This window comes from Artemia franciscana, chromosome 12, assembly GCF_032884065.1.
Source record: "Artemia franciscana chromosome 12, ASM3288406v1, whole genome shotgun sequence".
Lineage (NCBI taxonomy): Eukaryota > Metazoa > Arthropoda > Branchiopoda > Anostraca > Artemiidae > Artemia > Artemia franciscana.
Window position 1 is genome coordinate 1306152 of NC_088874.1, and position 26421 is coordinate 1332572.

Here is a 26421-nt window from a genome sequence, read left to right on the forward strand (position 1 = left end):
TTCACTAACACCGAGATTTAGCTGGCACTAATGTGAGCCAATCGTATTTCTCAATCGTATTTCTCATGACGTATTTCTCCAGCTCATTGGCTGGAAAATTCGGATTGGTTCAAATAAGCGCTGGCTAAATCTCGGTATTAATATAATATCATTGTGAATTGGCCTTAAGCCAGAACCTCTACAATTTTAGTAACAATTGTTTTACGACTTGACACTGTCCAAATACTCCCCTCTAACATACCAATATAGAGCCCAAATTATATACTTCCCATTTATTCTGTCAATTCCCTTTGTCTTTTCCAACGCTAAGTTGACAGAAACTAGCGAAAGAAACGGGTTTATACTGCGTCAGTGCATGAACAACTTGAGCTGCAGGGGGTTGTCATACAAGCACCAAAAAGAGATATACGCCACTTAGAGGCTTATGTCTCTATTTATCATCGTAGCAGTACAAGATAGGACAGTTCCGGCTGCACCATTTGACTCCTCGTGCTTAGTTTACCCACGACACATACATGTTTCATTTTTTACATTGCTTATTTTCACATTGATTTATACCCTCCAATGATAGATTCATAGTTAAATTCATTTGAGATTTTCTCTAGTCCCTAGAATAGGTCTTTCTCTCTGAGTATTTTCATTAGCGCCATCTTTCTTCTCAAGTAGACTGGCTCGCCATCTATATTACCGAAGTCATATAGCGCCATCTTAGTTTCATTCATTAAGTGCTGATTTTTTCTCAGAACAAGCAGAAGAGGGGAAGGAACCCCCCAGAAGCGCCGTATTGTATCCGCCGTTATTCAGTTACCTGTAAATTGCGGGGAATAGGTGAGGGGGTCCTTACGCTTCCCTTGTTCCTTGGTGATTTCCGTAACTTAAATATTCATTCAGCGCTCGGTGCGTGCACTTGAAATAGACATTCTAGGATTATTATTAACCTGTTCTACAGGTAGCGACTTGTGCTTCCTAGCGAACTGATTGCGGAATAGTGAAACAACAGTATACACGAGCTTTCTGAGAAATGGCTGGTGATCCATGTCCCAGATATAAGGAAAACGTTACAAGAGCTCAAGGCGGAATTCAATGCCGTAACTGCACGAAGTGGTTCCATTTCTCCTGTGCATCTGTCACCTACGGCAAAGAAGCCACTGAAAAATTATTGGGGATATGGCAACGTCATCGATGCAAAGAAGTAACTAACACACCAAAAGCCGCGGAACTCCGAACAGCCAAAGGCAGCACAATCAAGGCTTCATTACTGTATCTACTACTTCAACGCAGTCTTTAGACAACAATGAACCCTCGATCATCGGTGAAAGTTCTTTGGTTCATGAAACCCCTACCATACAATCTCGTAGCGAGCCTTGCAGTTATTGCCTCACCCAAACTGAGGCCAGCACATCATTTCGCTGTTTCTCCTGTAGTGAGTGGGAGCATGCCTCCTGCAGTGGAATAAACCCCGATATTGTCCTCTCGATGAAACTTCATGACCCAAAATCAATTTTGTTTTGATACGAATATTCATCCTGCTCCAAGTGGAATGTAGCCCATCTGCAGCTACAAGTTAGGATAATGGCAGATCATACGAAAACCTTCAATCCAAATGAACAGGGACGATCAACTCCAAATTCTGGCCATCAAGCACTGTATTGCATTACCATGTGGCACAAAATGGAGCAGCCGGTCTTGGTGCAAGTATACCCACTGCAGTCTACGCAACTAACCAAATCGAAACGCTTCTATTAGCTGAAAAGGAGAAGCAATTGCGGGAAGAAAAGCGACGTAACTTTGTCATAGCGGGAATTCCTGAGTCTGATAATCTTAATGGAACAGAGTCACAAGTAATCATTGAACTTTGCCGGAAGAACAGCTTAGGAGCCACCTTAGAAATTGAGGACCTTATTGAGACTAGGCGACTAGGAAGAACAAGAGAAAATGACAAACCAAGAAAGCTCCTTGTAAAGCTCCGAGATAACGCTTCAACTTTGGTGAAACGAAATAGTATTCTGAAAAACGCCAAAAATTTGTGAAATTCTACAGATCCCCGTACCTGCTGTGAGATCTACATAGGACCTGATCTTACACGACTCCAGCTACGAACTCAAGCAGAAAGAAGGAATCTCAAAAGAATTGAAAATGCCATGCATGAGCGAGTAGCAACAGACCAAACACAACAATGGCAACAAAGGACCATAGCATCAACTCCTCAAATTAAAAGTCACAAAATATCTACCTCATATCCTAGCAGTTCAAAAACCCTAAGCTTCGACCTTCCAACTATAATGCTTGTTAATGCTCAATCACTCTGCAATAAAATCACTGAACTTAGTGATCGCCTAAAAAGCCAAGATATCGAAGTATTGTGCATCACAGAGACGTGGTCTGCAATCCTATCTACTGCTAGCATTCCTGGTTATGAGTTTACACAAGAAACGCTATTGATAAAGATGACAATATTACTACACATGGTGGTGGAGTTGGTGTCTACATAAAAGCAGACGTTGAACATAATATCTTGAAATTAAGTGAACACATCCATACCTATGAGCTTCTCTGGGTAAAAGTTAAGGCACAAAAAATGCCACGAGCTTTTTCATCACTTATTTTTGGAATCCTGTACTTTCCGCCACGTGCTGACTACCGTAAAGCCCTAATTAATCACCTCCAAACATCCTTCGACCAAATCCGACAAACTAATACGAATATGGCATAGTGCTACTAGGCGACTTCAACGATCTCGACAGGCTCTGGAACAGTCAATCTCTTGATCTCAAACAGGTGGTAAGAGTACCTACTACAGAGAAATCAACTATCGACCTGATTTTCACAGATGTGGGAGAGTTTTACCATCCCCCTGAATGGGTACTCTTGCCTAGGCAAGAGGCCTTCTCTTCTCTTCTTCTCTTCTAGGCAAGAGCATCGCGATATCCTACCACCGAATATTACACAAAACAAGTACGGAACAGCAACAAGCTACAGCCATACAACCCCGGAGCAACACAGCGATACAGGAAATCATTCCGACAATATTTCACCGCTCATTTTAATTTATAGTTTTATATATTGCGATTATTTGTTTCGACATGCCGCAATAAATTATTTTTCATTTGTCATTTGTCAATCTGGTCAGCTATGACCAGCTGAATGCGCTCTTTTAAACATGTTTACATCTTCGTTTTTTTAATTTCAGTAAAGGAACTGTCAGTAAGGAGCGATGTGTAAGTAAGCGGCTCAATAGCAACCGAAACTCGACCTTTTATCTCAGTTCTTTAAGAACGATTCCTGAGACACAAGACTTATATAATTGGAATTAGAACCTTTTTTAAAACTCCTAAAATAATTTAGCGTGAAGAGAGGAAATTGAGGAGAGGGTAGCCCGCCTTGTATATGGAATAATTTTGTTTGTTTTAAGTTTTGATGTTGCTCCTTACTTTCAGTAGGAAAAACCTACTGCTCATTCATCTATATATATAAAAATAAGTTGTCTGTGTGTGTGTGTGTCGAGTGACGTCATGTCATCAGGTCGTCATGTCGTCATTATGACGATGGCGTCATTAAAGGTATTTAAAACGTTCGTTCATGGAAAAATGTTTAATTGTAAGAAGATCGTGGACGGAAAAACGTTTAATTGTAAAATGACTGAAGAACCTACAATGGCAACAGCCGAGGAAGCTGCTCAAAAAACAAATTTTTAATTGTAAGAAGATCGTGGACGGAAAAATTTTTAATTGTAAAATGACTGAAGAACCTACAATGGCAACAGCCGAGGAAGCTGCTCAAAAGACAAATTTTTAATTGTAAGAAGATCGTGGACGGAAAAATTTTTAATTGTAAAATGACTGAAGAACCTACAATAGCAACAGCCGAGGAAGCTGCTCAAAGATTCTATGCCAAAAAACTTGCGGCTGATAGAGAAAGTAAGAAAAGAAAGCGTGCCGAGGAAAAAATAAAAAAAGGAAAAAACTGAAAAATAAAGGAGAAAAACAAAACTAAAAAAAATAAAAATAAAAAAAACTAAAAAGGTAAAAACTAAAAAAAAACTAAAAAGAAAAAAAAACTAAAAAAAACTAAAAAAAGGTAAAAACCAAAAACAAACTAAAAAGAAAAAAAGGGGAAAAACACAAAAATTTATTTCATCATATACCAATTCAAAAACGAATGTATATACAGACCGGGACACCGGGACACAAATGACGACCGGGACGGTGACACAGGGAATGTTCGACTAGCAATCACCATCAACAAAGCTCAAGGGCAATCATTAGAATCATGAGGTATAGATCTGAATACGGATTGTTTTTCCCATGGACAATTATATGTTTCATGTTCAAGAGTCGGTAAACCTGACAATCTATTTATATGCACAGACAATGGGACAGCAAAGAATGTTGTATACAATGGCAACAGCCGAGGAAGCTGCTCAAAGATTCTATGCCAAGAAACTTGCGGCTGATAGAGAAAGTAAGAAAAGAAAGCGTGCCGAGGAAAAAATAAAAAAAGGAAAAAAAACAGAAAAATAAAGGAGAAAAACAAAACTAAAAAAAATAAAAATAAAAAAAACTAAAAAAGTAAAAACTAAAAAAAACTAAAAAAAAAGTAAAAACCAAAAAAAAAACTAAAAAGAAAAAAAGGGGAAAAACACAAAAATTTATTTCATCATATACCAATTCAAAAACGAATGTATATACAGACCGGGACACCGGGACACAAATGACGACCGGGACACAGGGAATATAAATGACGACCGGGACACAGGGACACAACTACAACGGGGACGCCAGGGGACACAGGGGGATATATAAATGACGACGGGGACACAGGGAATGTTCGATTAGCAATCACCATCAACAAAGCTCAAGGGCAATCATTAGAATCATGAGGTGTAGATCTGAATACGGATTGTTTTTCCCATCGACATTTATATGTTTCATGTTCAAGAGTCGGTAAACCTGACAATCTATTTATATGCACAGACAATGGAACAGCGAAGAATGTTGTATATTCGCAAGTTTTACGTAGTTAAAAACATATATATATATATATATATATATATATATATATATATATATATATATATATATATATATATATATATATATATATATATATATATATATATATATATATATATATCACAGGTGGGACACAGGGACACAACTGCAATGGCCCGTAACTAATACGGCGCGTAACGACTTACGCGCGCGAGGGGGCTTGAGGGCGCGAAGCGCCCCAACCATCTAGCTGTTGGGGTGGCGCGAACCGCCACCCCAACAGCTAGTTCTATATAATATATATATATATATATTTATTTATATATATATATATATATATATATATATATATATATATATATATATATATATATATATATATATATATATATATATATATATATATATATATATATATATATATATATATACTATATATATATATATATTATATTATATATATATATATATATATATATAATATATATATATAATATATATATATAATATATATACAATTATATAACAATTATAATTATAAGTATATAATAATTTATGTATATATACAATTTAATATTATATACAATTTAATATTATATATATACCTAATAAGTGAGGATTTGCCGTTACACCATTTTTTCTGACGCCAAACCATTTTGGTGGTCGATAGTAAATAGTTTTGTAAAAATTAATTCTGTCAACACCCCGAAAATCGTTTGATGTCTGGAAAAGACGAATTTGAGTCTTAACTTCCATTATTGAGAAAAGCCTGTATTTTTAGATTATATTAATTTATTTCAAAAACATGTATACAAAACATTTTGCTGCACCTGCTAAGAAAGCCCCGAGGGGCTTGTTGGCAGCAGGTGGCAGTCATCTCTACTCTACATATTACTACATACAAAGATTCTACTTATGACACTCACGCATTATTACTATACTTTTGCATCATTACCATACTATTCCATCTATGTGACTATAGACTATAGACTATCTATGTGACTATGACTATTTTATTACTATACCATCTATGTGACCAACATCCAGTTTGGTTGTGCGAAGATTGTTGCCAACTGAAGAAGGTATAATAAACATGCTCTGGCCACTTCAAATCACTCTACTTCCACTTTTGTAACCACTCTGTCCTTTGTATTTCAGGCCTTTCCTTGATGCTTAAGATAGTTGACTTGACCTGAATTCAGAGAAATCATTTTAAATTTTGTAAAATTGATTCTTTATCTTTCGCTGTTGGCAAAAAAAAAAAACATGTTTCTGGTGAACAACTTCGTTGTTTTGTAGGTGTGCGGGTAACTAAACACTCATGCAACTGAAATCTCGTGCAACTAAACCTCTGCTAATATAGCTAACTAATAGCTATCACTCCTTAACCAGCATTAACAGCAAATGTCTCTTACGAGACAGTGTTTTTTTAAACGTGTTTTTAAGGTTTTGGCTACTATGGGCCATGGTTTAGCTTTTGCTGCAACCATGAGATTCAAGTGTGTTTGTGCCCTGAGTATGAAAAGTTTCACTAGATTTTAAATATATAAGACAGAAAAACCAATTTTTCTTTTTTTTAGAAGGGATAGGTGGAGGAATAGTTTTGCATTGAAGCAGCATAAAATAAAAAACGGGGTTGAGTTAAACGGGGGATCATTTACTCGAAGGTTCAGCTGCAGTTGAACCGTCTTGGATGTTGTTTCGAAGTTCGATACATGGGATAGGGAACGTTGCAATGGAACCGTCTTGGATTTTGTTTCGAAGTTCGATGCATGGCATAGGAAACGTTGCAATGAAACCGTCTCGGGTGTTGTTTCAAAGTTCGATACATGGCATAGGAAACTCTCAGGTACTGCATATGCGTACTTGTACACTCGTTATCGTCTTATTCGATTTTTTCGTTGGTTGTGTGTTTTTCCTTTTCTTATTATGACTCAACCTTTAAAATTTTTGTGTGTGTTTGGGCTGCATATAGATGAATAAATAAAGTCTAAATGTGTATGGTTATCAGTAATTGATCCTTTGTTAATCTATTTCGATTAACTAGGCTACACAAAGAATAGGATGGCGAATTGTGTTAACCGGACTTGAAAACAATTGGGAATATTTCTTAATTTCAGCCATAGGTGTATTAAATTTACATTAATCATCAAATAATTATGGATTTATGGGAGTCAATTTTGTGTTGTGTGACGAAAGTGCGTTGATATATAGTAATTAGTATTTTAAAAACTGTCTCTATGAGTGTCAGAAAAGACGAAACTAAGTTGCAGCGCCAATTAACGTGAAAAATCAAGTATTGGCCGTCTATAAAAATGTCTATGGTTGAAAGTAGTTGATCACCTGCAAAATTAAGTTGCTTAGTTAATTGGTTAATTTTAGTTTAATTAGTTAATTAGAGTGAATTGGTAACCTTGCCAAATTTTATATATTGCTCTCAGAAATGAGGCTGGTTTTCTAATTTACAAACAGAGTGCGGGGATTGATTCTGTGATCAGTAGCATAGTAATAACTTTTGCTGAAGTTTGAAGCTGAAATTTTGCTGGATTTTAAATGTTAGTTTCAGAAATTAGGCTGTATTATTAACTTGTAAACATAGTGGGATATAGAAGAAGTGTGGGTAGCCTTGTTGGCCTGTTTTGATTAGTGGTGTGCTGATTGGTAGCAGTGGTAATTATTTTTTGCTGAAGTTTGAAGGTGAAGTTTTGCTGAATTTTATACATCTTTTCCGAAATGAGGCCGAATTATTAGATTCTGAGCAGAGTTGGGTATAGAAGCTGCGTACATGGCCGTGTTAGCCTTTGTTGATTGGTGTTATTGGTTGATGTGGTAATAATTTTTGCTGAAGTTGTGCTGAATTTTATATTCCTCTCCTAATTCAAGCTGAATTACTAACTTTTAGACAGAGTGGAATATAGAATAGGGGTGTACCATCGTGCTGGCCTGTGGTGAATACCTGGCATTGTGAGTTATCAGTAGCAGCGGTAGTTTTTCGGTGGAGTCTGCAGCTGAAATCTTACTGGATTTTATGTAGTATTCCCCGAAATCAGGCTGCATTAATAACTTCTAAAAAAAGTGGGATATAGAAGAGGTGCGTAAGATCGGTAGTTCGGTGAATTATCAGTAGGACTGGTAATAATTCTTGCTGAAGTTTTCCTGAATTTTATGTATCATTCTCCAAAATGAGACCGAATTAGTAACTTCCAAAATAGAGTAGGATGTAGAAAAAGTGTGTATGACCGTCTACGCCTGTTGTGATTTGTGGTATGAGGAGTTATCAGTAACAGTGGTATTAATTTTTATTCTAGTTTGAAACTGAAGTTTTGCTGAAATTTGGATATTATTCTTGAAAAAGAAACCGGATTAGTAACTTCTAAAATAGAGTGGGATGTAGAAGAAGTCTGTATCACCGTCTAGGCCTGTGGGGATTGGTGGAATGGGGAGCTATCAGTAACAGTGTGAATGATTTTGCTCCAGTCTGAAATTTAGGTTTTGCTGAATTTATATATTATTCTTCGAATTCAGGCCGCGTAAATAATTTTTAAACAGTGCGAGGTAGAGAAGAGGTGTTGGCTTGTGGTGACCGGTAATATGATGAGTTATCAGTAGCAGTGGTAATAATTTTGCTTAATATTGGAGCTGAAGTTTTGCTGAATTTTTCATATTATTCTCGGAAATAAGACCGCACTACTAACCACTAAACAAAACGAGGCAGAGTAGAAGTTTGTACGCCCGTGTCAATCGGTGATTTGATTATTTATCAGAAGTTTTGGTAATATTTTTTGACTGAGGTTTCCTTGCTAGAATCTTGTAAAAAGTAGCTACTACCAAAGGCTTAAAACTTTGCTAATTTGTAAAATTATGTAAACGTGGTACAAATTCTTTTGTTTTTAGGCACGACACTTTACTCTAATATCTTTTGGTTTACGTATGAATATTAACCATTCTTTTGGTCTATAGTTTTGGTTTACATTTGTTTTTAACCTTCTTTTGGATCCAGGCACTACGATTTTCGACGGTTACAACGGTTTAATCTATTAACTTTTGGTTTACAGTCTTTTTTTTGCGTTTAACTGCAAGCATCCTTTTGACTTGCATCTTTTGATTTGCACTATTTGCTTTACATTTGGTTAACATTCTTTTGATTTAAGGAAGGATGGCTTATGACAGTTACGACGGTTATAATGGCTTACTCCAGGTTTACCTTCTTTTGGTTTATATTTGAATGTAAACCATTCTTTTGATTTCCATTCTCTTGGTTTGTATTTATTTTTACATTCGTTTCGTTTTGGTTTAAAGCACGGCGGTTTACAACAGTTAAGATTGTTGACTCTATTATATTTTGATTCACATCCTTTTAGTTTACATCTATTGATTTGCTTTCTCTTGTTTTTCATTTGGTTTTTACATTCTTTTGGTTTAAGGCACGACGGTTTGCCACGGTTACGATGGTTTACTCTATTATCTTTTGATTTACAGTCTTTTGGTTTGCATCTTTTGGATCGCATTCTTAGCTTTACGTTTGTTTTTTACATTCTTTTGGTTTCAGATACAATACTGTACTCTATTGTCTTCTTATTTTCTATTTTTTTTTCTTAGTAGAGACATATATAAGGACTCACCTGTCCTTGGTACTTCAGTCAAACCTTGCAAGATAAGAAGATACAATTTTTCTTCCGCTATCGTAAGTGATCAAGTTCTTGTAATTGGTGGATTTGGAAGCAAAGGGAAGCAGCATGGACGTTGTGGTGATGTTGTTTCATGGTCACGTTCCACAAACAACGTGACTGAAGTTGCATTAAATTTTGATCCAAAATTAGTTGCATGTGTTGGCCATACATCCTTTGCTTTTGAGGTAATTATTTATTGTAATAAAAACTGTAAAAGCCATATGCTGTATTTGTTGATGTTGTGGTTTAAGACGATAAAATTCAAATAACATTGAACATTTGAAATAATAATACTCCATACGCCCTTCTGGAGCCGTTTTCTTTTCTTAAAAAAAAGAAAAAAAAAATTATAAGATGAGGCTTATAGGAAGTAGTTGTATTTTAAGAGGCCAGAATTTTGGGGAAATATTTCCGCCGGTCTTCTGTTTTATCTCATAAATTAAAAATCATTCAAACTGGTTTACTTGAAAGAAAAAAGAATGTCAGTTCAATCGAACGTGAATTAAACTTGAGTCGAAGTCGTGGAAAACGCGAGTTGAACTTGATGAATAAGATATTTTGAGTCTTTTCATTATGAAGCTGGTATAAAGTTTATATAGAAGTCAATTAATGTATTTTTAAGATTAAGATGTTCTATGCAGAAAGTACACAAACCGCACAAACTTGAGCTCAGGACAGCTTAGGTTAAAAGATATCAAATAGAAAGGGTGTTCCACGAGGCCTAACTGTTGCTGATGTAGTTTAGAAATGGGGTATTGTGGCGTCCTTAAATTTGAATTTTATTAGTTAAGTTAATATTAATTAAACAATTTAGTTAATTAATAAGTATATCAATATCAATTATTTATGTTAATATAGTTGGTTTTAAGTTTATATTAGCACTGATTAAATTAATTAGCTATTAAAGTATTCATTAATAATTGAATTAGTAGACTTATCAATTAAATTGTATTAATTAAAAACATTTTAATCAAAGGGTTCCTGAAATACAGAAATCTAAGCTGTAGTAAATCGGTATTCTGCGGACTCTATCTTCTTTTCTCGTTTGAATATCTTTTTTCCATTTGTAATACTTTTTGTGTACAATCCTGAGGCAATAAGAGTTGAGATAATCTTCTTCCTATAGCTCTTGTCAAAATCCCTGTAATCAACTCCCACTAATCGTAATCAACCTCCCAGTAAACGAGGCTAGGTGATATGATACAAAAGTTGCATAATTTCCCAAAAGGTATCCTAAGTTGTTGGTTAAAAGTTACAGTCGCACAGAACATATCTGCATATAGAAATATGGGACCCAATTTTTTTAGGCAGTCCTCAGTATCAATTTTATTCTAGGGGGGGGGGTCTTTTTATCTTTCTGCGTAAGGGGTGAACAGGATTATATCTGGATGCTCAGCTGCTTGTTTTTTTAGACTCTGGGGATTCATAGCCCTTTGCTTTTATTGACATTACCTTTTTTTTAAATTCCAACTTAGAGAGAGGAATTAATTATAGCAAACAAACAAGAACTAGAATTTAACGGCCAATTTAAGAAGTAAAAAAACAGTCCGATGGGGTGGCAGAAAAAACAAAAAACAAACAGCCAGTTTACAACACAATACCTAATCGGCTTCACATACCTTAATCTCTGTAGACGATTGAGCGTCATAACCTGTCGACCAACCCTCACCACTTTGCGGACTTGGGACCGACAGTTGTGGCCTGAGAGAGCCGACAGGGCAACCCTGTTAACCTCTTGGGCACACACAAGGGGCAACGAGTTTCCGAACCACTCTGACGGAACTTTGGTCTTTGAAACAAGATCGGTCAAGTTGGAGGTCAACTGTCGCTGCCCTATGCACCCCCAGGCGTAGGAGGATCTAAGTTTAAGTAATAGATATCTGATAGCGGCTTGATTATAAGTACCTTAGTTATAAGCAATCATTACTAATATATCTCCGGAGGTTTTATGCTCAAACTTGAAATGGAATTTCTCCTATAACCTTGGTTTCCAAGACACGTGCTAAAAGTGAACAAATATCGGCATAATAATTATATAATAATTAAATGCAAAAAGGCGTGAGCAAAAAGCCTTTGCAAAAAGGCGTTCACGCCTTTGTAAAAAGGCGTGAGCCTTTAAATGCAAAAACGCGTGAGATTTCTCTAGGAAATGAAAAACTAGAAGACACACCAAGTCCATGAAAATTATCAATTTTTTCTTAAATGAATCCACGTCTGGGCTATTTAATATAGATGCGGGCAGACTATTCCACTTGCTGATGACCCGGTTGGAGAAGGCTCATCTTCCTGTGTCCTTGAAAAAGCGCCTAGATTGAAGTTTAAAGTGATGGCCACTTAGACTTGATATACTGAACTCAAGGCCGTATTCAGGATTTTTGTTCCCGGGGGGAAGGGTCTATAAAAATTTTTTAAGCCCGTCAAAATTTGTTTATATACCTTCTAACTCCCTGCTGGATATAGCCTTGACTAAATTGTAAAATGTTTGTGGGTGCAATGTTATGAAAGATTCCGTTCCAGATCTTGTAAGTTTCAATCATGCCACTAAGATAAAAACGGTAAGCCAAAGCTGGTAGTTGGAGCTTCTGGAGCGGTTCTTCACTAGGGAGGTCAGTTAAAGTTGGGCTGGATTTCAGTACTCTACGTTGTACGCGTTCAACCGAGTCGTTGTACGCGTCCCAATCGTAGAGTGGGGCCTCATAGTAGGACCCTCTCTTTGATTATTTCGTTTGGATGTGGACTTGTAACACTGTGTCTGGCAAGGAATGCTCTCTGTTGTTGCTATGTTGTATAGTACCTATGTACCATCTTGTATGCAAACTTATCTGTAAACTTATAATTTTGTAAAATTAGAAACTCAGTAAACTCATAGACATTGCAAACTTATAATTCTGTAAGCTTATAAAATCTGTAAATATACATGTAAACATTATAAAATCAGTAAAAGTATGTAAACATACCTAATGTAAACTTTTCTACTGCGTATTCTTTTCCTTCTTTATCCTTTCCTTGTTCCTTCATACTCCTTTTTTTTCCTTTGATGTTTAAAAAAATTAATCGTGTATATTTGATAATCTCTTTTATATTTGACTTTTTTTGTACTGTTCGTTTTGGGTCTTATTTATCCAGTGATGGTGATTTTGTTCTTTTGGATTTTGAATTATTATTTTACTTCATTTCTGCTCATCTTTGGTTTAATGGAGCTCTCCGCTTTTCTTTGAAAAACTTCTTTTACGGAAAAAGTTTTTATTTTAATTCAAAAATTTACTTTTTTTACACTGTTCGTTTTGGGCCCCATTTATCCACTGAAGGTGATTTGGCATTTTAAAGTTTTAATTATTTTCTAATTTATTTCTGCTCATGTTTTAATGTATCTTTTTACTTGTCCCTGAGAAATTTTTTTACGGAAAAGTATCATTTTTTCATAAATACCAAAAAAGAAAGGTACTTTTAATGTGTTTTTTAAAGTTTTATTTTACTTTTTGTACATTTGAATTTTATGTAAAGAGTTCGGGGCTAATGCTGAAGATCTAAGCTCTTCAACGACCACACGAATTAAGTCCGTAAAGCAAGTAACGAAGATAATTTAGAAATTAGATTCATTGTTTCCTTTGATTTCAATGCTTCCTCTGGGAAATTTCGTCAATTTTTTAGAATAGAATCGGTTTTAGAATCTGTTCTATTTGTACAATTTCTCGTAGTCATAAAACTAAATGGCGCTTGTGTTTACAAAAAAGGATTAAATCAAACAACAAAAAAAAAATCAGAAGACGAACAGGATTAAATCAACAATTTTTATATTTTGATACAAAGATGGGGGTGAAAGAGTTGGAAAAACGATTTTTGCGTGAAGGAGGTGCTGCTAATCTGTCTGTTCTTCGACCTAGTACTTCGATGTTTCACTAAAACTGGTGGTAGTATCGATCTGTGTTTATCACATCTGAGAAGATATTGGCCAAATTCAAGGATCAAACTGAGGCGACGCTCTTGAAGAGAGGGAATTTGTAAAGTGGATTATATTAGTGGTTGGTTTTGTGTTTGCATGTGTCTCGCAGGAGCTAGAGGGGAGTTGGAAAAAGTGGATTTTTCTGCCATTATTTCCCAATTCTTTATAGTGAGAAGGGAATAAAAATCAACTTACGTATTTTATGTCTTTCTTTAAACTTGTTTTAACATTCCTTTTTAAACCTAATTATGCCTCATATTTATCTTCCTTCAAGGCATCAAATGGTCAAGCAAGAATAATAGTGTTTGGGGGCAGGTCCTCACCGTTAAAACCCATTCAAGGAACTCGTGTGCTCTTTTATGACAGCTCGAAAAATACAATGACATTAGTAAGTAGAGTTGTTACTACAATTTTATTTTGGCTTCTATATTTGCGCACTCAAACAAGGATAAAAAGGATAAATATTTTTCTGAGCTATTGCTGGTCCATAAGGTGTCAAATCGATGTTTCAGTTGTTTTTTTTAAACTTAGCAAGCTTGTCGCCCAGCATTCCTATGCCGGAGATCAAACCCTGGGCCCTTACTGCCAAGCAGCACTCAAACAAACCACATAAAAATCAGTCACGTACCCTTCACTGCTAACAACTTTTTTTCCCCTCTTGTATATATTCTCTATAATCTACATATTTATTTTTACACTTTGGGGGCTCTTAAATTTCAAATTTCTTAGCTTTAAAAATTTATATAAGGTGTTCTTGTAGAATCTGTTTCTGTTTCTTTAGTATATAAATTAATGTATATGAATTAGCTCAATTGCATTCGAGCTATACTCTCAGCCTTGAGTTACCTAATATTTTGTATGTTTTGGTTATATTAAAAAGAACCTTGAACCTTTAAAGAATATGTTTAAATTCAAAATATACTTTTCGCTTATCCAGCGTAGGAATTTTTCCGAAAGGGGGGGGGGGAGAAATTAGTTGCTTAGACTTAGGATTTCCCATGCCGTCAGCGCATAAGGCGGCATCGATGCCTCATTATGATGACCTCTCCAGCGTCTTCGGCCAAAGGGATGTTTTTGAGAGCGCTTTTTTTTGAGGTATCATCCTAGTGTAGACTTCTGTTGAATTCCTGAAGGAGTCCAACACCAAGCGTTATGAGGCAAGCGATTGCTGCCCATTGTAATCATGTGTCCCCAATATTGCCACGGACTGCTTATGACTTTATCAATAACAAGCGGCTTTTTAATCTTCTCTTTATTGAATGAGTTGGTATTTTGTCCGTCCAGTTGATTTTTCGAATCCGTCGAAGACAATTATTTTCAAAACTTTGGATTCTTTTCTCTAGCTGTTTTGTCAGCGCCCAGATTTCAGAACCATGCATTAGTATTGATAGGGCATTACTTTTGAAGATCCTCAAATTTAGCTTCAAGGAGAAAGTGGCACTTCTTGAAACGCTTCTTAACTTATCAAAGGTGCTTCCTGCGAACGTGATACGTGTGGCAATTTCATGCTCGTGGCCTCCATCGGTGTTTACTAGACTCCGAAGATATCTAAACATCTCAGCCTCTTCAATTTCCTTCGCCTAAACTGGCGACGGCTCACCAGGTGGTTTATTCCTATCATTGCGCATGATAAGTTTCATGGACATAGTAAAAAAAAGTAATTTGATAATTTGAATAAGAAGTGCCCAGAAATTTTGAAAAATTAGGAATTTTGAAGGGGGACGAGGCCCTTCCTCTTCCTATGTCTTTTCCTAATAAAAAATGTAAGATTTGGGAAAGATTAGTTTTATTAACCTAGGTAATTTTAAGCTAGGTAATTTAATTAATCCTCGAACAAACGTAAGCCTCTAGAGCCTATGGCATGTTGTGTTTTTTTTTTTTTATAAATTAATTTGTTGATAAAATTTGAACCCCCAAAAAGTGTCAGAGGCTATTTTTTTTTCCGAATGCTATAAAGCGACAGACGGTTTTTCTGATCGAATAAATATAGCATCTTTTTTATGTCTATCCGAACCAGTGTTGTGCCAAGTACTTCTTTTTTATACTTAAGTACAAGTACCAAGTACACAGAGAAATTTTTACTTAAGTACAAGTATTAAGTACTTCTCTAAAAATATACTTAAGTAATAAGTACTTTTGAAAAAGTACTTCAGTACTTAAGCACTCAAGTATTTCGATTTTGCTTCAGTAAGTACTAATTTTTTACCTACAGTAATAACACGCAAAGCACTTCTTTAATATTCGGTTCCTTTCCAAGTAGACAAGATAAGCAAGATTCTGAAGAAAATTGACCGCTTTTCAGAAAAACCGACAGTTTTCATGAAGAAAATCAACTGATTTCACAAAAAAATTAAATTTTACTGCAGTTAAGATATAAAAGAAAGATTAGTTTTATTAACCTAGGTAATTTTAAGCTAGGTAATTTAATTAATCCTTGGAAACAAACGTAAGCCTCTAGAGCCTATGGCATGTTGTGTTTTTTTTTATAAATTAATTTATTGATAAAGTTTGAACCCCCCAAAAAGTGTCAGAGGCTATTTTTTTTTTTACCGAACGCTATAAAGCAACAGACGGTTTTTCTGATCGAATAAATATAGCATCTTTTTTATGTATGTCTGAACCAGTGTTGTGCCAAGTACTTCTTTTTTATACTTAAGTACAAGTACCAAGTACACAGAGAAATTTTTACTTAAGTACAAGTATTAAATACTTCTCTAAAAATATACTTAAGTAATAAGTACTTTTGAAAAAGTACTTCAGTACTTAAGTACTCAAGTATTTCGATTTTGCTTCAGTAAGTACTAATTTTTTGCCTACAGTAATAACACGTAAAGCACTTCTTTAATATTCGGTTCCTTTCCAAGTAGACAAGATAAGCAAGATTCTGAAGAAAATCGATCGCTTTTCAGAAAAACCGACAGTTTTCATGAAAAAAAAATCAACTGATTTCACAAAAAATTAAATTTTACTGCAGTTAAGATATAAAAAAAGATTTTGCAAAGAACATTGATTACGGCTTCATCATAACTTAGCTTAATTTCTTAATTACTCCTTAACAGAAGAAGCTTTTCAAATATACCATCTCCAAGCATGTTTCTTTTTCAAGTAAAAATTCCACCACCTACCAAAAAAAGTCGTTCTGCAGGTGCAGATGAAGGAATAATACAGTTGTACTTCCTGAAAACTTTCATTACCCTTGGGTATACTTTGAGCACATATATTTCCTGTCGCATCTCATTCATATATGACTAAACCTCCACCTTTATAGAACTGATTTCATGGTCACGGTTGCCAGAATTATCACAAGTAGTTTCTTCACCACTAAGATCAAAATATTCTTCTCCAGACAAAAAGCTACCTTTATCAGCCTCGTAAGTAATTCGGAAATCTCATTCGTAATTCTAACATAGAATCTTGAATCTAGAATTCTCTCGTCCAGGATCGTGGGGAATCGTTTTTCAAGACCCCCAAGTAAAGCATGTACCAAATGCTGGTTGACTTTCGCTAAATCTTTCAGCTTTTTGAGCTTACTTTCAAGCGTTATGATTGTAGGATAAATAGCACCGAAGTAGCATTTTTCCTCCCCCTGAAGAATGTCCAATGCCACTGCTACTGGCTCCATAATTTTCATGTATTCTTCAAGAATTTCTACATCACGAGAAGTTAGCCTTGGTTTTTGCAAAGCATCACATACGTCAGTAAACTTTCCAATTTTGTGGCAATCCATCAAACGTTACCACCTGGCTACCATAGGTCTTATAAGCTGTTTGTCGTCATATACCTCTTTCACAGCATCAGCAGCTTTTTAAATCTTATTCACGGTATCCCAGAGAGCAATACACTTCGAAAAAGCGGTATGGTACTGCCTCTTATATGCAATAATCAGCATCGATGAATGCAAGCAGGTTAAGTGTGTGACTGACAACTGAAGTGTGGGGGAAGTTAGAAATACTCAGGGTTGTCATGAGAATCGAGTATCTTTCCAACATTTGTAAAAGAGAATGAGCCATTCTGGCCTGTTTCATCCTCATTTTCTTCATCACTGACTTGAACATCTTCATCGGAAATCATCGGATATTCCCTGAACGCCTTACTAAGGTTAGAGGCATTATTGGTCAAAATCCCTCATACCTTTTTATCGGCTGCAATTTTGTACCTGGCAAATACACCATTCAGTTTTTAATTAAGTGTGTGAGCCCTTGAACCAGGAACAAGCAATGGCACAAGATTTCCATTTCAAATCCTCATTGAGCAAGTGTGCAGTCTTCCCAAGTAGCTTTTGTTGTTTGCAGACCAAATGTCTGTTGTCAACAACATGTAGTTTTTGAGTTCAAAATCATAAACCATATCTTTCTGTACTTCAACAAACTTAGCTTCAATTTGCTCAGCTAAAGCTTTTCTTCCTGAAACTTTTGCATAGGGTGCAAGACCTGTTATCAAATTCTTGAATGACGGCTTCTCAACAGTGTACAGGGGTCACATATCATCCACATAGTCCAGTACCAAAGAATTCACTTTTGACTGTGTCAGTTTCAACAGTCTTGCAGCAAAGAAATCTCCATTAACTTTTTAGAAGGTGAGCTATAATCAGGACCAGTATTATCTTCATTATCTTCAGCTTCAGATGACCCCAAAAGTAAGCCTAAAAGTTCGCTAGCCTCTTTTTTACTTGATTTCCTTTTGTTTTCACTGTTCTTGTTGAGCTCAGTAAACTCCTGGTAAACAGAAGGATGGGCAAACTCACCTTGAGATGTTTGTGGAAATTTGTTGTTGTATCCATGTGACTCTTCAGAATTTTGTTTGGGCAGTTTTTGGATGTGGCGATTACTGCACCATCCTTCCCCATAATGGGAAGGATGGTGCAAAAATTCCCATAAATGGTATTTATTCCATTTATCACAAAAAACTTTCTGTTTAATATATATGGTACTTCCGCCATGATAGCATCCTTTTTTGAAATTTTGGGGCTGCTTTTCCCAAAGACTAAAATCCATTCATTCACTAATATATAGGCAGTTCATTTTGTCACATTGCCCTGCATCATGCCGGTAAAATTTTTCTGTGCCATGAAGAAAGTACTTGAGTACTTAAGTACCCTTAAGTACTTCAATTTTGTACTTAAGTATAAGTATTAAGTACTTTATAAGTTTTTTACTTAAGTAGAGTACAAGTACTCAAATTTTTTACTTAAGTAATTACTTAAGTACTTTTACTTAAGTATTTCCCAACACTGATCTGAACCCGTGTCACTGTACTGCGGTTTTTATCTAATCGTTTTTCGAGTCTGATTATATAAATTCTCCATCTAGTAAGGCTTGTTTACGATCTTTCTTGTTCATTTTGGCGTTTCATTTTGTGTTTTGTTTTATAATGAACTGCATTTATGAAATCCAATTCGTAACTTCTCCAAGTTCTTGATCTGGTCGCAATATGTAATGAAGGCAGTTTTGAAAATGGCAGTTGTTGATCCATCACTGGTTGACAAATTCTATAGACAGTATTGCGCATGAAGTTGCCATAGTTCTTGGTTTAACACTCTCTAGAATCTACACTACATGCGACTGTGCCGTGCGACTTTCCGGCTGCTTTGTGCAAAGAGAGTAATGAAAAATTTGAATAGGTAAAACTGCCCTCAATAATTTTGTTTTTAAACTTCCAAAAGATTAATAAGACATATGCATAAAAGACTACTACTCTTACATCATGACTGGACATTTGAATTTTGGGTACACACTTATATTAGTAACATAGAGAAAAATTAAAATAACCAGTCATATTTTATTAGCATTTTTATAAAATTTTACATTTTATGAAAAGCTGTAAAGCAAGTATTTAATGAAACTACTGCACTTCCATTACACAGGGTATTTGTAGAGATAGCAGCCACTTCTGTATCATCTCCAAGAAAATGCAGATATCCTGTCAAAAAAAAGCTTTGCAAATGATTGATAATAATAAAAAACAAACTGGATCCACTGCAGACCCTTGAGGAACACCAGTGCTACCAAAGGCCTTATTAATGAACACAAAACCATACATTTTCATCCTAGTGCCACGATTGACAAATTAAAATGGAACGATATTTAGATCTTTGTATTTTATGCTTAAATTACTAAAAGATATTGATTCACAATTATTTATATCTAAGGAGTCATGTACTTATGCACCACAATAATTTTAAGCTAATATTAGCATGTCGAAACTAAAAAAAAGATAATGCAAGGAGCTGCAAAAATAACCAAAAAATCGAAAAGGGAAATCCAAAGTAGTAGAATCCAAAATCCAAACACAACTAGACATAAGAAATATCTCAGTCAGTATAAACAACAGATGAAATGCCAAAAAATTCCATACAAAGAAATATCGGCGTTCGATCAAAGTTTTCCTTAAGTCTATTTTACTTAATCTAACAAATATAATTTTCGGGAGTTAAATTTAAATCATACTTCAAAAAGAATATTCAAGTCAAATTGACCAGAAATTGTTTTATGACTGTGTCTATGTTTGTTTTACTGGCTTATCCTTTTTGTTTTGTGTTCGTTCTGGCTTTTTTCTGTTTGCTTTTTACCATGTGTCCATTGTGTCCTGTCCTTTTTGATTTTTGCTCTTATTGTTCATGTAACTCGATTAAATGTTCTCTAATCAGTCTACTGTCTGCCGTTTTATAGAGGACAGACAGTTATTATTTTTACTTCTTCTTTTTTTCTTTTTACTCTCTTTCTTCTTTTTACCCTCTTTTTCATATTTTTAACACTCTATGACTTGTCTTTTTACTCTCTTTCTTATTTTTTTTACTGTCTGTCTTTCCTTTTTGGTTTCTGCTCTTATTTCTCATGTAACTCCATTAAATGTTCTCTAATCAGTTTACTGTCTGTCATTTTGTAAAGAACAGACAGTTATTATTTTTACTTCTCCTGTTTTTTTCTTTTCATGCTCTTTTTTCTTTTTACCCTCTTTTTTATATTTTTTACACTCTATGACATTTCTTTTTTACTCTCTCTCTCGTATTTTTACTCTCTCCTGTCCTTTTTGGTTATTCTCTCATTGCTTTCTTTGCTCCATTAAATTTTCTCTAATTAGCTTGCTGTCTGTCACTTCGTTTCTCATCCTGCTCTCCTTCTTTTTCATAATTTTTATATTTCGAAGTCTTCGATGGTCAATATTAATGTTGCCTATTTTTTATTCTGATTTTCTCCATATCTCTTCAGGAGCTTCTAATTTTTGGCGTTGTGTATTTATTTCTTTCACTTGTAGTTACACTTTTTTTTGCTACAATGTAATCAACTGCTAATTAATAAAAAAAAGTAATACATTAGTAAATCATGTCAGCTGTGTCTTTGACAAGGTGATGTTCAACTATAATACTCTGTAGTCTTTCCTTAGAGCATGTTTTTTATGATAATTCAGGTACATTTATAACCGATGAAAATCGATATTAATGTATATCGAAATAATTCTCTTTCTGAAATTTGAACAAAGAAATTGTTAGAACTCTAGTGGACAGCTTTTGGGAACTTGGAAAAAACGTAGGTAGATGTGCTCTTACCTCGAGACAGCACTGGAATCAGTTAATAAATAGAGTCAATATTTTGGGAAATACTGATGTTTTTAATAATCATGTATCATTATTTGTTAAGAATTCCTACATTTCTATGCAAATAAGTAAAAAAAAAATATGCCCTACTGTGAACAAATTTACGAAAATAAAACCCTGCCATGTTCCCTCTGAGTTGTGAAGAGAACTCGAACGGTAAATAAAAGCGTATATATATATATATATATATGGTAATGATGGTACAAAATATATAAGATCAAATATAAATGACAAATAGAATAATATTTCTTGCTTGATGAGGTTGTCAAATTGACAAACCAGAGCACAGATATCGCTCTGGTGCCCTGTCCGCTCATAAACCGCTTTGAAACCACTAAAGAATCATTATTCAGAATTTTAATCTATATGGCCTTAGTCTAGACCATCCGGCTTTATGGAGCTGGTACCTAGACTGTAAAAGATACGCGCGGATATGCAATGAATCTCTTAGAACTTAGAATATGGTTGTTGGTCCTGAATACTAAGAATACCTCTTGAAAATCGTATACCCAAAGCTGAGGTGTTCCAAATTTTCAATAACAAGACAGATGTTGCAACCACTGTTGAAAACTGCCAGATGATATAGTTGGGTCACTTAATATGCACACTGTCAAAATTTCTTTCTCTCCAATTCTTCAAGTCGAGTGACTTACCTCCTGGGACAGATTCCAGTGAGATAACAAGAAGAATAAGCGGAAGCTAGCCGATAAGAGACCTCAAATCTGTTGGTGGGTACCAAAAATTTGGTCAAAGATGCTCAGCTCGGTCCTGGCTTTGGATTGTAGATAATAGCAAACCGCCAAATTTGGTATGAGACTAACAAATGGCTCCTTTTCCTCCCTTGAAACGTCAATTGAAAACGATTGCTTGAAGGGATATCTTCTGTTGGTCTATCACTCCTTCATCTCTAAATTATTTATGCGTGTTTACCGAATAGCAGGTAAAAATCGAGGGCTTTAGCTGGTTTAGATTGGAAATGGTGGGAAAAGGCAAAGATAGGAAAGGTAGCACAAATATAGAATTGGTAATCCTTCTAATGAGGATGCATAAACACCGAATCCCCAGCAAATAGATATTCGGTAATTAACTAATCGAAGTTTGTATTTTCTTAGGGAGGGAAGAGGGGAGTTGAACAAACCTCGAATTTCCCTCTAGTGAGAAAACACAAATATCGAATTCCCACCAATAAATTTGTCCATATGGAGCAATTCGGAGTTAGTACTTTCTTGACGAACTTAGAAGGGGGGGGGGCAAACTCACCTTGGTAGTGGTATTGGTAGTCCATCAAGTGAGAATTCAAAAAAAAAACCTACAGTTTGTATTTTCTTGGGAGGGGTTGGCATTCAAGAAAACCTAGATTTTAATTGGTATTGGTTTGCCGCATCTTAGTGCTCGAATTTCTTAAAATATTTTAAGTAATATTTGTATGGATGAAGTCAACTTGAAATGTAAAATCAACTATATATTTTAAATTACAGGTTCAAAAAAAGGAAGGGATATATCTAATAGATTATGAGCTAGGGTTTGATTCTGTTGATAGAAGAGCTTTAGCGAAGGTCTTATCCTTATAGGGTATACCAGACAAACAGATTAAAGTGATTAGTGCTATTTACGAGAATAACACTGCTGCGGTTAAGGTAGGAAGTGAGGTTAGCAGCTGGTTTTGTATTGAATCAGGAGTCAAGGACAGGTGTGTTCTATTCCTCTTCATATGGATTATTTAATGGACTTTGTCTTAAGGAGCCCAGGAAAGGCAATGGGAGGACATGGAATCAAATAAGGAGGAAAGCTTTCCTGGACTTAGACTGTCCTGACGATTTAGGCATCCTAGATGAAAGTGAGGGCAAAATGATTGAACTTATAGAGGCTTTGCGAGTTCAGTGTGTTAGGATAGGTTTGAAAATTAATGTTCAGAAGACTGAGTCACTAAGACTAGGAATAATTGAAGATGAAAAGTGACTTTGGGTGATGAAAAGATTGATCAAGTGGATAGTTTCACTTACCTTGATAGTATTGTTAGTAAAGACGGTGGGAACAGTATATATGTTAAAACTTGAATAGCCAAGGATCAGGTGTTTTTTCACAGTTGAAAAAAGTTTGGAAGAATAGGGAGATAAGTTTGCGAACCAAGATTAGAATATTAGAAAGCTACAGTGATGACAGTGGTCGAATATGGTTCTGAAGCATGGGTGCTGTAAAAAACGGACGAAGATTTGCTAGTTGTTTCCAGAGAAATTGCCTACGGATTTTTTAGGGTACCCGGCTGACTGACCGTATTTCAAACAGCAGGCTGTACAAAAGGTGTGGTTCAATCTCGATTTCTAGGGCTATCACGAGAGAAAGGTTGAGATGGCTAGGGCACCTTCTGCGGATGAAGGATGACAGATTACCGTAGAGTGTCCTTTTTGGCCAATCGTCTAGGGCTAAACGGAAATCAGGTCGTCCACAATCGGGTTGGGAGGATGTCGTAAAGAAAGGTTTAAAGGAAAAGGGAGCTTCCTTGGAGGGTATAAAGTTGGGGGCTTTGAGAAGATTAGGATAGAGGAGGAGCGTGGGTAGCTGTGTTGGACTTAGGTGGCTTGGTGCTGCGATGAGTTGTTAGTAGTAGTAATAGATAAGAATAGCTGTATTTTTCTGCGTCATCGACGCATATCGATTGCATTGAGATACCTCTGCAAGAAAAAGAGAACCCAGTCGACTGAGCTACCACTGTCGTAAACGGAAATAATTTCCTGTTAATATGATTTTTTTTTAGGTAACAGGATAGTCCCCAAAAAATGAAGTTGAAGATTTTGAAACTTCTGCGAACTTTGACTTTAAAATTTTTCTTTGCACAGTACTCATATCAAAACAAGCGAAACTGGGTATATAGGGCATAAAAATATTTTTATTTTTGATGAAGGTGCTTAGTATCTGTTTTGTATTATTTTGTCTATGATTAGATAAGATCTTTCTGCACTCCCTGCTCGCTGTTGCCAGATAAATAATATTGTTAAGTTGAGAGTGTCTCTAATGGACGTGTGGTGCTGGTATAGGTCGGAGTTATGTGTCAATGTTATTTCTTTTAAAGTAGTTTAGGCAAGAATAATTATCTTTTTTCAGTGATGAGGTGTAATGTTTTTTTTTTTTTTTTTTTTTTTTTACTAGTTGGTATATGAGCTGTCTTCCTCGCCAACGGAAACGTGTAAATTTTTGTAATATATTGATATGTTCAATAAAGAACCTTGAATCAAAGGCATATGTGTTTGTAAAAATGCGACTGTACCTCTTATGCGGTTGCTGACTATGTTTATTTTTGTTTTCTTGTGAATTAATAGTGTTAAAAGGTTGTTTCCAAAGAGTAATAGAACAAATTTGTCGCATCTAGCAGAAGAAGGTGGGGGCTTTGCGTGCTTAGAGTGGGAAGATTTTTGTGATTCAGCTATATGGGCACAGCGATTGTATTTTTAACGCATTAAATATTGTAACGTGCTAGTGAATACGCGTAGGGCTAGTGAACACGTGTGGCTAAAATAGACAAGGTCTGACGCTTAACTTGAAAATCATCTATTTTGAACGAAACGCTGATGTTTATCCCATGCCTATTTATTATTTGGTTTTACAGAAAAATTAATTAGAATTGTCATGAAAATGTAATGATTTTTCTAATATTTCAGGAAAGAACGATCCTTGTTGAACCTGAAGCTAGATGGCGTCATGGAATGTGTGCAGATGCGAGCCGAAACTTGTTGTACATTTCTGGAGGACTTGTACAAGACAAAGTAACTTGAATACTTTTTCATTATGTACTTAAAGTACTTCATAATGTTGAAAAATAATTTAGTTTGAAGAACATGTTTCTTGTGAGAAGGACCGATAATCTTTCTTTAAATTTTTGCTATTAGCTGAAAACGCAATAGCTTGGTTTTAAGCAGAAAAATTAAATACATAAACAGTAACACAATTAATTGCTGTAGTATTAAAAAGTGTATAAAAGAAAAATCAAATGATAAGTAGTCTAAAAAGATTTAAACAAGGAAAAGGATGGTGAATAACACTTGAATCTCATCCATACTCAATAACACTTAAAAAACCAAACCTTGAATAAAACCTTGAAACTATATATATATATATATATATATATATATATATATATATATATATATATATATATATATATACATATATATATATATATATATACTATAAACTTGCATTAAAATCTGAGAATTAAAACTAATAATGTTTTTTTTAAAAACTTTAAAATAAAAACAGCCCTAGCATCCTCACTTCAAGCTCACTCAAGTTCAACCAGGACTTCAAGTAGTTTAAAGTTTAAAAAAAACATTAGTTTTAATTCTCACATTTTAATGTAAGTTTATATATATATATATATATATATATATATATATATATATATATATATATATATATATATATATATATATATATATATATATACATATATATATACATATATATATACATATATATATATATATATATATATATATATATATATATATATATACATATACATATATGTATATGTATATACATATATGTATATGTATATATGTATATCTATATGTATATGTCTATATTCCTGGCCTTCGCAACCCTGTAAAATCTTCCTTACCTGGTCCTGCTTTGAAAATAGAGGCCCATCTCTAAGAACGTCCGCATAAACTTAACTAAAGAAACTTTTTCGCATGCTGACTAATGGTCTGCGTAGCACCAGTACCGAACTCCTGTTTTTCTGTATTAGGCTAGGAGTGGTTGGGGGGAAAACATTCTACGCTTGTCGTTCACTTCTTTTACCTTTTCGCAATATAGCTTGGAGGCTTAAAGCTTTGGTATTTAATCCAACTTGTCAAGAATCCAATTTTCTCTATATTTTCTTTCAGTATAACCCATACAAAGGTCTACTTAGCTGGCAACCTCAAATATTTCTTTATTCTTTTTATTAGCTCTTAAGTTCTGTTAAATGAATTTTATGTAAATATGTAAATAGTGCCATTTTTATGTGACCAAAAAGACTGGAGGGCAACTAGGCCCTCTTTTTTTCCAAAATCGTCCAACCAAATTTTGAAGAAGCCATTTTGTTCATCATAATTAAAAGACCCAATAACTATGCCTTTGGATGTAACATGACACCCCATAGTCCTAGGGGAAGGGTTTTTTAGTAATAAAATTACCACACTGTTTACGTATAGTATTTGTTATTGGGAAGAATGTATACAT

At 34.9% G+C, this 26421-nt stretch overlaps 1 protein-coding gene across 6 annotated transcripts in view; it reads left to right on the forward strand.

Moving 5' to 3' along the window:
• Positions 1-26421, forward strand: part of LOC136033559 (uncharacterized) — a 108797-nt gene that overhangs the window by 14869 nt on the left and 67507 nt on the right. For 4 of the 6 annotated variants that reach the window (XR_010618942.1, XR_010618941.1, XM_065714313.1 and 1 more), the window contains exons 7-9: positions 9591-9846; positions 13879-13992; positions 24855-24959. Coding sequence is in view for 4 of the 6 variants with exons in the window: in XM_065714313.1 (XP_065570385.1) it covers positions 9591-9846; positions 13879-13992; positions 24855-24959 (475 nt within the window). In the remaining 2 variants the exon portion in view is untranslated. The remainder of the gene's footprint in view (positions 1-9590; positions 9847-13878; positions 13993-24854; positions 24960-26421) is intronic. The other 2 variants (XM_065714312.1, XM_065714314.1) reach the window with 2 other exon arrangements.